Genomic DNA, 11,532 nt, shown 5'->3' with positions numbered 1-11,532 from the left:
TGTGTGATTGTGCATGTTAAATGTGGTATTTAAAGGTTGCACTTGAAAGTCCAAGGCTGTAAAATATTCCTCCTCGTTTCATGGACCAAGTTGAAATTGCATTAATCGTAATTTCAGTCACATAAAATGCAGCTTCAAAACTGCAGTTCATGATAACAACTTGATCTTTACTGTAAATTCAAAGACTCTTCAGCAGTATCTGGGACAACAGCATTACAACAAACTTGCTAGGCAACCTTCTCTCTGTTGCCAAATGCTGTTGAATAATTAGATATGGCTTTAGAGGATTTCTGCCAAAATCATTTCCATCTTTGGTCAACTACAAGTGATCTCTGTGTTAGACGAACAGCCTGTGAAGTTTGCTCTCAGTGCTGTACGCTGAAGGGAAACAGATTTTTAATTCATGTTTGTGATGAATTAATAATTGCGTGCGCGTTCTTGGTGTTGTGTGGTGTGTGTGTGTGTGTGTGTGTGTGCGTGTGCGTGCGAGCGCTTGGAATGGCACGGAATGAGAAAGAAGGAATTATAGAGTTATGACCCGTCTAAACAAGCGGGGAAAGTGGAACAAACGAACACACACACAACAAAGAAAACACAACACATTTTAAATGTCCCTTCCCCGTCCAATTTCACACCACACATTCATACTCCGAGAGAGAGAGAGAGGAGAGAGAGAGTGTAAGCATCCTGCAAGTGTTAATTAAATTGTATAGGGACTCAGCGCCGCCTAGTGGTTCAGATTTTAATTAATCTGAATACCGCATGGAACTTAACAAATAAATAAATAAAAAATAAAAAACCACACTGTCTCGGTTTCTTTTACACGTAGACCTATTCTGGGTTAAAATTTAAATCCCAAATCAAGTCACATTCAATCAAATAATGAAAATAATAATATAATTTTGAGTAGTAATTTTAGTAGGTTTTTTTTGTTTGTTTGTTTCAAATTATAAAAAAAAGTCGTATTAAAGAAAACCATTTTATTTGACGGTCGTTTTTTTCAATACTCTTGTGTTTGTTGGTAGATTCGCGACGTTTTCTGTCAAGGCGAATCTGCCGTGCGCAAACTGCAGGCATGCGATTGCGGTTTGACCGTTTGAGACATGGCTGATGATTTGGGAGACGAGTGGTGGACCCAGGGCGACATTCAGGTAGCAACATGTTTACTATGTGAAACTACATAGTCTTTTGATTATTTCAGCTATACTTTGTAGCGTACTATTTGTATCATGTATTTTTTGCTCTGCGCGTGTCGTTTTTGTAACTCCCTGCTGTGCCAGTGCGCTCCTAAGTATTCTCCCTGACAAGGCTCCGTTAGATCTTTAAAATTCAGCTGGAACTTACACGAAACTCCTGTGAGTAAACGGGCATCATTTGAAACTTGGTTAGTTGTGTATTCACAGATCTATGGCTAATCATCTTTGCTAGAATCAGACTGCTCAAAACACGTGTTTACACGGCCAACAGTGCATCTTGGGATATGTAGTTTTCTTTCATGTAAATAATTGCAGTTTCCAAATTTTTGTTTCTTCGTTCCAGAACTGGGGTAGATAACTTACAATTGTAGTCCGTTTGCTAATTTCAAATTATATTTTAAAATTTGTAGCCTAGTTAGTAAAAGTAATCCCGTTACATTACGCATTTTAGGTGATGTATAATCAGACTACTTTTTGATGACTTTTAACTTCTCATTTTTCCACATGGATTTAATTAATAATCTTGTACCATATTCATATAAAAATACAAAGAGTAAGGAAAATATGTTCCTTTGACTGTTATTAACAACATGAAGTACAGTAAACTACATTACATCAAGGTTTCCCAAAATGGGGTTTGTTACGTTTAATGAAAAGCTATTAATTAAATTGTAAAATATTAAATTACAATAAATAATTTAAAAATAACAAATCACACCACTTAGTAAAACATATAATATTTTATTTGTTTAATTTTGTGACCATTAACCAGTGTCAGAGAACCGTGAACATGCAGATATGAACTTAATTATTGAATTATTTATTTTAAAATCTCAGGCAGGGCTTCAAGTAAATAATATTAGTTGAAAGAGTTCAGATGACCAAAAAGTTTGGGAATACCTGCATTGCATATAAATAAGAAATAATGTACATTTGTGCAATTTAATGTGTTTGAAATACTAAGGCTGATAATCAATGGGGCAACTTTCTCTGAGTAATGTTGCTCGGGCACTTTACACATTGAGAATGGGTAACAAATTTTATTCTGGGATTCTGAGTACTTTAGATTGGTTGTGTCTCACCTGGTTGCCCCGTTTACAGCAACATTACCCAAAGTTGCCCCATGTATAATCAGCCTAAAGCTTCTGAAGACAAAGCGATGCATGGTTAAATAACCCACTGAGTGATCATTTAAATAAAAGTAATGTGTTTATCACTACTTGATTCAATGTATAAAGCATCAGGCTATTTTAGGAAGGAACATTTAAAAGATGAAACCGAGGTATTAGGGAGAATCAATAAATAATAGATAACAATATGAATAATATGTAGGCTAATCAATAAAAAATAACTGTAGTCTGATTATGAGTATGTTGTAATTTAATCTAATTACAAACCCAAATTACAAATTGGTGAATAAAATCAGAATGCAATGATGTGGAAAGTTTCAAATGTAAATATTTTATTTAGAATACAACATGGATGACATATCAAATGTTTAAACTGTGGAAATGTCATCATTTTAAGGGAAAAATAAGTTGATTTTAAATTTCATGGCATCAACACATCTCAAAAAAGTTGGGACAAGACCATGTTTACCACTGTGTGGCGTCCCCTCTTCTTTTTATAACAGTCTGCAAACATCTGAGGACTGAGGAGACAAGTTGCTCAAGTTTAAGAATAGGAATGTTGTCCCATTCTTGTCTACTACAGGCTTCTAGTTGCTCAACTGTCTTAGGTCTTCTTGGACGCATCTTCCTCTTTGAGATGAGCCAAATGTTTTCTATGGGTGAAAGATCTGGACTGCAGGTTGGCCATTTCAGTTCCCGGTAGGGATGTTGCGGTGACAGATTTTTTCCACCGGTTAATCGACGTGTGAAAAAACCGGTAATCCCGGTGTCACCGGGGTTGCGTGTCGGGGATTTCGGGTGGCCAAAAATGCGGTCGTGCAGACGTGCACACGTCTCAATTTACTTTCACTTTAATTAGCGGCAATTCAGTAGCATTTGTTTGAATTAACCATGGGTTCATAAATTTTTTTCTTAATAAAAATACACAAAACAATAAGACACTCGCTTGTATTACATATTGCAAAATGAATAATAATAGTATCAAACAAGAAATTATATAAAATATTACTATAATAATATAAATTATATAAATTCACTATTCGTTAAATAAAGTGCCTGCCTTGGCTTTTTCAGCAAAAAAAAAAAAAAACACCGCACATCCATCGAATATGCAACGAACAAAAATCAAACACATCCCTGTTGGCATTTGGTTTGAATCCAAAATATTTCGAAATAGGTGCTTTTGCATTTCGCTTTGAAACCAGATCTTCCGCCATCCTTTAGCTCGCCTCACTCTGCTCAAATGATAAATGAAATCGGACACCTGCTGCTTTACTGCGGCGCTCGTTCCGCTCACGCTAAATTACGAAGGCACGTAGTCACTAACTGAATTAAGTGCTTTATTGCTATAGGTTAAAACTTGGGGACGGTGCCGGTGGTCAAGTGCTATGACCGGTAGGTGGGTTAAACACCGTGTATCACCGGTAACACCGACTATCGCAACAAGCCTAGTCCCTGGTAGGGCTGTGTGATTAATCAAAATCGAAATAAAATCGCGATTTGAGTGTGCGCGATTTCTAAATCGCTTTATAGCACAATTTTCCGCGGCCCTGACCTCCTGCAGTAGGCTATGTTATCTGAACCAATCAGGATGCAGCGCACCTAAGTGGAACGCGAGAACAGAGCAGACTGGGCATATGCCTAACTCCAGGTTCACACACTGTCTGTGATGCGCAGCCTTTTTGTTTTTCGAGCCAACTTAACGGATCATAACGTTCACACTGCACGCAGTAAAAAGATGAGAAAAGAAAAGGTTATAAATAAAAGGTGCGAAAAGATTTAATATCTTGCGCGTGAGCACAGGGAGAGTTGTGAGTGCACAGGACACAGGTTGAATGAGAGGAGACACGTTGTAAGGCAGCATATATATACAGTCTATGATCTGAGAACGCGCGTCTGGTTTTGTTAACAGAGCAAAGGAAATCTGCGTTCGAGTCAGTGATGCGCGGGTTATGAGTCATCCAAAAATATTTTTAATGATATTCGGCTTGCTGTCGGTCGGATCCTTTGAAATAAAAATGCCAGTTAAACCTTTGTCATTTATATAGTACTAGACACATTTTTGAAATACATAGTCCTACACTTTATTGGCTGAATAACTGGCATGAAGATGAGGCACAAGCTCGGTCTGCAGGTAGAGATGGAGGCGGTAAAGAAGACTGCATGGGGAGCAACGTCGCTGTTTTTGGTAAAACATTATTTTGATGACTTCATTAAGTTTTGTTTTATAGAAAACTATTTTTAAAAGATTTTCGTTTTGTATAAATTGTATCTTAATTTTGATCAATGTTTTATAAATCAGTTGCTTGTATTTAATAAATAAGAAGCAAATTTATAGCCTAGCAGACAATGTAATGAGGCGCCAGCACGATCACTTGCATTGCAAGTGAACTAAACTCAGCGTGTGCCTCACAGATTTGAGAAATATAAGCTATATATTACAGAAAGCTTGAAATGTCTTCTTTTAAACGAAAATATTCAAACCAAAATAAATGGGCTACTCTCTGATGATGTAATCCATATGAAATGTGCCTTTCTCTCTGACATTCATGTCGAGTCTGCATCGTCAACTTCATCTTTGCAGTGACACAGAAAACACCAGTTTATTACTAAACAATTAAATGACTCCTTGCATATTTTGGAACCAGCAGGCCATTCTGGATTAAGCGAGACCCCACGGAATGAGTGAGCGGATCGGGATATTCAGAAATGCGCTCACGAGCCCGGATCGGTATAAACCTGAGCCTCAATGTCTGCTGCTGACCTTGCAGAAACATACAAATAGACATATCCAGACTAGATTATTTTAGTACAAATTATGAGTTTACTGACATTTTTTTTATAATTCTTGACAAAATTATGATATATTAAGTCTTGTTTTTTTTTTTTTTGCCTAGTTAGTTTTGCCTACGTTCCTATGGCCCAATGACGCTACGATGAGAATTTAGTGCTTTTTAAAAATGCGAGTCGGGTACAATATATATATATATATATATATATTTTTTGCGGTCGGAGTTGTGGGTGGGTTATTAATACATTGACCCACGCATCACTGGTGCGAGTGGAAAGATTCGCCCTCGCGCATTATTTTAATGTGCTTTCGTGTTACAATAATGCATTCTCGTTGCTGCTTCTGAACCGCGTACACATAACTTACTGTATACGCACTGCAGATGGAGTAAGTGACCCTTGGGCAATACATATATTGGGCAAAACATATAACATCTGAGGTACCGCTACAGTGAGCTCTATGAGCAATGCATGGAGAAAAAAAAAGAATTTTGACTTATGTCTGTTCTAGAGACATTTGATAAAGCTCTTATTGGTTTTCTTTTTGGAAATATGTTTAAAATTTGTACTGAATGCATTTATGACTGTAAAGCATGTTTATGTTTGTCAAATCGTGATTAAAATCGAAATCGCAAAATTGATCAAAAATCGTGATAGGTTTTTTTTGTCCATATCGCACAGCCCTAGTCCCCGGATCCTCCTTCTACGCAGTCATGATGTTGTAATTGATCCAGTATGTGGTCTGACATGGTCATGTTGGAAAATGCAAGGTCTTCCCTGAAAGAGACGAGGATATCTAGAACTTGGATATACCTTTCAGCATTGATGGTGCCTTTCCATATGTGTAGCTGCCCATGCCACATGCACTCAAGCAAACCCCATATACCATCAGAGATGCAGGCTTCTGAACTGAGCACTGATAACAACTTGGGTTGTCCTTGTCCTCTTTAGTCCGGATGCCATGGTGTCCCAGTTTTCCAAAAAGAACTTAAAATTTTGATTCGTTTGACCACAGAACAGTTTTCCACTTTGCCACAATTTGAAATGAGCCTTGGCCCAGAAAAAAGTCTGCGCTTCTGAATAATGTTTCGATATGGCTTCTTTTTTGACCTATAGAGTTTTAGCCGGCAACGGCAAATGGCACGGTGGATTTACTGACAATGTTTTCTGGAAGTATTCCTGAGCCCATGTTGTGATTTCCATTACAGTAGCATTCCTGTATGTGATGCAGTGCCGTCTAAGGGCCCGGAGATTGCAGGCATCCAGTATGGTTTTCCGGCCTTGAGCCTTACGCACAGAGATTGTTCCAGATTCTCTGAATCTTTGGATTATATTATGCACTGTAGATGATGATAACTTAAAAATCTTTAAAAAAAAATTATCTGAGAAACTCCTTTCTGATATCGCTTCACAATTTTTCCCCGCAGTATTTGAGGAATTGATGATCCTCTGCCCATCTTGACTTCTGAGATACACTGCCACTCTGAGAGGCTCTTTTTATACCCAATAATGTTTACCCAACCCAGTTGACCTAATATGTTGCAAATTGGTCCTCCAGCTGTTCCTTATATGCACATTTAACTTTTCCGGCCTCTTATTGCTACCTGTCCCAACGTTTTTGTAATGTGTAGCTCTCATGAAATCCAAATGAGCCAATATTTGGCACGACATTTCAAAATGTCTCACTTTCAACATTTGATATTGAACACATTTGATTTATCTATATTCTATTCTAAGTTTTGAGATTTGTAAATTATTCCATTCCTTTTTTACTTACAATTTGTACAGTGTCCCAACTTTTTTGGAATCGGGTTTGTTCAAGTACTTAATTTAACCTGTTAACTGTCACCCTGTCCCGAATATGGGACGCCTACATTGACTATACTATATTACAATCAAATCTAATCTAATCTTGACAAACTATATATCGTTGGAAAGGTCTAAGACTCCCAAATATATATTTTACCAATATTTTTTGTTAAAAATTATGTAGGAAAAGTAATTAATTTATGACAAGAGTGCACCCTCAGAAATCTACATTACAAAAGGAGTTTTGACCTTTGTTAAAAAAAAAGACTTCCTCGTTGCCTTTTTCTCTATCACATTTTAGAAATCATCAGAAGTTATATATCACTTGAAAACATAAAATCTCATAATTCATCCTTTAAAACCCATCAGACATTGCATTACCATGTACATGGCACATCAAAATCATGTTACAAAATGTTTTCAGTCATGAATTATAAAAATTTAGGTTTGTATCATGCACATTCAAGTCTATCTTAAAAAGCGTGATTGACAGTTAACAGGTAAAAAAAAAAATCTGATTACATTACCCAGCTCTGTTTAGTTTTTAATATTAATTTGGTGTTATGTGCATTGTGATGTTGTTGTGGTCTTCAATCAGTTTTCATTTCCCTTGCAAACTTTGCTTACTCACAGGTGTGTCAGAGGTAGAGGAGGACACACAGCCACTTGAAGAAGAACAACCGAAGAAATCTACCTCAAAGAAAAGGAAGGGTGAAAAACAGGTTCAAGACAACACCAAGAAAAAGAAGAGGAAGAAAACAGTTAAGGTAACACAAACAAAATTTCTGGTGGTGATGCTTGTGAAGCCATTAAAAATATTTTCTTTCAGAATAGTGTGTGGAAGTTGGGTTCCATTCATGTTATCCATAGGAGAATTAATTATGAACAATAACTTAGCCAAAAGAAAGCCACTCATTTGAAGCACTCTGAATTACGTTATCATACCATGTTTTCTTGTGTTCTCAGACTTCTTAAATATTTGCATATATGCATATTTTGCATCAAACTTAAATTTTATATTTTGTATTTGACTGTCGCTTGCAATTGTAGTTAATTCCCTTATTATAGCTGTTATGTATACTTATTTTCAGCTAAGTTTGTATGTTCTTACCTCTTAGTTGGTTGGTATAGTTTATGGATTATAACCCCTTTAACAGTGACTTAAACCATGGCTTAACCAATGCCGTTGGTTTTGCAATTCTGTTTAGTGATACTAGAATTACAGAAATGACACTAGAGTTAAGATTCAAAATTAAAGCTTGCTTAAAATGGTTTAGCCTTTAGGCTGCAAATGGAGCTTATTGCCAAATGAAAAGTCCCCAAAATATGTTCAAATAAAAAGTGTTCACTTTGTCAAGCACCAAAGCTCTATTCAGTTGACCAAGCACAACAAAATGGGCCAGCTGACCAATTAGAGCAGACTGGGTATTTTAGAAAGGCAGGCTTTAAAGAGACAGAAACAGAGAAAAACAATGTGTTATTTTAACTTTAAATCATGTAAATGTATTCAATCAGACCCCCAAAATAAAGTTATTAAGTTGTAAATGAACATACACTGGCACTTCAGAACATGTAGAAACCTCAACTTTGTGAGTAATTTTTTTTTCTTGGGTTGAGGCATTTAAGTTTTTCATCAAAGAGATGTCTTTGAGACAAAAGGTCTTGTGAGCAAAAACAGAACCAGGGCATCTTTAAGTAAAGAGTGTATTACTTTCCCTGCAGAAAGAATGTTTCATCACACAGGAGAGATCAGAGGAGAAAGACGATAAGGAGTCCAACAAAAACAAGAAGAGAAGAAAGGTAAGAATTATGATTCACATGTCGGTTAATGTTACTGTAGATGTCAAACTCTTCTGCTGCTTTGCAATAGTTTTCACTTCATGCTTGATAAAAAGGGATAAAAAGACATGATAAAAAGAGCAAACTTTCTACAGAAATGCTTTGATTTCACTAAACATAATTTGACTTCTCATTTCTCATTTTGGTTTGCATGCAGACAGAGAAACTCTCCTTTTAAATTATATTAGAGGACAAGGTTTATCTTAATTCATTCATTCCTTTTCTAGTCACTGTTTCTGTCCCTGATGTATGTGATGTAAAACATGCTATTGTTGCATAATTCTCCTTTGTATTTAGAAGAAGAAAACCATCACAGATGTTCTGACGAGCGCCGAGCCGGTGCCGGGCTCTCCAGCTGACCTTGTGAGCCTTTTAAAGAGTCACCACAGCCAGACCCGCTCTGTTATTGAGCAGGAGGAACTGATGCTAAGCGGTGAGTCCATTAATGCATGTTTGTGGTTTCATTTGGGTCTGGATAAGGAAGTTGATTTTGTTTGTGTTCTTTTCTGTTTCAGAGTCTTGCTTCCTCAGCTCTAATGACCTTACACATAGCTTGTCTTCCTACCTCAAAGAAGGTGAAGTGCCTTTTTATGCACTTTTATTTTATGTTTCAGTTTATGACCCCCAGCCCAAAAAAAAAGATTTCCAACCAGGAGTATCTTGACTGTAATTTTGAATATGTACAGAGATTTCCATATTGCAGAATTTACACTTACATTAAGTAAAAGTTTGGAGGTTTTGAAAGAAAATATTGTAAAAAAAAAAAAAAAAGAAGAAAAGAAAAAAAAGTAATAATAATTATGAAATGTTTTAAATGTAATTTATTCCTGTATTGACAAAACCGAATTTTCAGCAGTTAATAATCCAGTCCTCCATGTCATATGATTCTTCAGAAATCATTATAATAAGCTGCTTGAGCTCAAGGAACATTTTGATTAACTCTTTATTGTAAGGTGTCCTTGTTACACGTTATGTGTGCCTACTATTATAATAACAATTTATTATGCTTTACTACATGAAAGTAACCCTAACCATATATTAAATACATGTAATTAATTCATATTATTCAGTACTTAAATATATAATTACACTGTAACAAGGACACCTGTAAATAAAGTGTGACAAACATTTCTTATCATTTTCAGTGTTGTAGATGGGATAGTTCACACAAATCTGAAAAATCTATATTTACTCACTCTGTTGAACACAAAAGAAGATATTTTGATGAATGTTTTCAAACTGTTTCTGTTTAGCCATTGAATTCCATAGATTTTATTTCTCATCTTATTTTACTTTCAACCGACAAAAGAGACCTAGACAGGTTTGGGGCATCTTGAGTGTGAGTAAAGGATGACCGAATTTTCAGTTTTGAATGAACTATACATTTAATATTTTTGTGGTAACTGTGAAGTCCCAGTCTTCTAAATGATGTATAGACAATTCAAAGGGCTTTATTATTGTGTAATTGTTTTTTTTTTTCTTCATTAACTAACACAGTAATCAACAGCTTTTTGAACAATTAGTTTATTTATATATATATATATATATATATATATTACTACTATTTTTTTTTTTTTTAGTTTGTCCAAAGTGGGCAAAAATACAGAAGCAGCACAGCCAGACCCGTTCAGTGGTGTTGCTCATCGTTTGCGGATCTGCTCTAAGGACGATTGATCTCATTAAGTGAGTCTCCGATTTCCTATTTTAAATAATACAGCGTTGCTTTCTCAACCGTTAAGACTTTTTTTCCCTTCTCTTTGTGTTTAAGGCATCTGATAGCGTTCAAAGGACAAGCTAAAGTGCTGAAGCTGTTCGCAAAACACATCAAGGTGGATGAACAGATAAAGTTACTGAGTAAAGGGGTGACCCATATTGCTGTTGGAACTCCTGGGAGAATTTGTGCTCTGTTAGAGAAAGGTTTGCTTTGATGCACATTTCTTGAAAATCTGTTATTTTAACCAACTTTAAAAGGTTTTTTTTATTATTATTTTTTATTGCTTGACTTGACTTGTGATCCTTGTGCTCTAGAGGGTTTGACTACACAAGGACTAAAATATCTGGTTCTGGACTGGAACTACAGAGACCAGAAGCACAGGAGAATGGTGGATATACCAGAGGTAACACTCATGTGCTTCTTTCAGATGGGACAGACTTGTTCATAATTGAATTACAAAGATATTTTTAAAGAGTTGTAATCCTGATAGCAATGAATGTGTAATGATAACATAATAACATATTAAATGACTTGAACTTTTGTCTTTTTTTATGCAAGAAATGTTTTGCTATTTGCTGTTGTTAGTCGTCCACAATAATATATTTTTTAAATATATTTTTTTAATTATCCAGGAAAAGAAAGACTAACTTTTAAATGTTAATATCTGAAAAACTAAACTTTATTTTGATTTAATTCTCCTTAAATTGTATCTATTTTGTGATAACTGAAAAAAAATCTAATCTGTTGTTGTTTCAGGTGAAAGGAGACTTGCTGAAAATGATGGACCATGGTCTAATTCAGAGCTGCAGGGAAGGAACAGTTAAAATAGGACTCTTTTAAACTGATACTCTGCCCTCTGTTATTTACACATACATTACACGTTCATTTATTTGTTCAAAATGTGTAATAGAGCTATTGCGGTGTATTGTAGTGCCATATGTCTGCTGCATGAAAATGTTTTTTATGATTATAAATTAAAAGAAAATCTGATTGGTCAAAAAAAATATCCTTTTTTTTTTTACTTGTAAACCATGAGCCCCTCCCATGATAGACT

The 11,532-nt window shown here is 35.6% G+C and overlaps 1 protein-coding gene across 1 annotated transcript; it reads left to right on the top strand.

Annotated features, from left to right (window-relative positions):
• Positions 1 to 7,485: 7,485 nt before the first annotated feature.
• On the top strand, positions 7,486 to 11,482 carry LOC113108685 (protein CMSS1-like). The gene is made up of 8 exons (XM_026271961.1): positions 7,486 to 7,692; positions 8,648 to 8,725; positions 9,062 to 9,197; positions 9,280 to 9,339; positions 10,345 to 10,447; positions 10,533 to 10,681; positions 10,793 to 10,881; positions 11,235 to 11,482. Exons 1-8 carry the CDS (start codon positions 7,489 to 7,491, stop codon positions 11,316 to 11,318), a joined length of 903 nt encoding a protein of 300 aa, XP_026127746.1. The 5' UTR covers positions 7,486 to 7,488; the 3' UTR covers positions 11,319 to 11,482.
• Positions 11,483 to 11,532: the final 50 nt, after the last annotated feature.

This window comes from Carassius auratus, chromosome 9 (genome assembly GCF_003368295.1).
Source record: "Carassius auratus strain Wakin chromosome 9, ASM336829v1, whole genome shotgun sequence".
NCBI classification, from domain to species: Eukaryota; Metazoa; Chordata; class Actinopteri; order Cypriniformes; family Cyprinidae; genus Carassius; species Carassius auratus.
This window is presented reverse-complemented; position numbering and strand designations above follow the sequence as displayed.

Bases quoted from the DNA above. Each gene is read 5' to 3' on its own strand.
- LOC113108685 (XM_026271961.1), top strand. From the start codon at position 7,489: ATGTGCATTGTGATGTTGTTGTGGTCTTCAATCAGTTTTCATTTCCCT. The intron at 9,198-9,279 runs GTGAGTCCATTA...TTTCTGTTTCAG, and splicing joins GGAGGAACTGATGCTAAGCG to AGTCTTGCTTCCTCAGCTCT. The intron at 10,682-10,792 runs GTTTGCTTTGAT...CTTGTGCTCTAG, and splicing joins TTGTGCTCTGTTAGAGAAAG to AGGGTTTGACTACACAAGGA.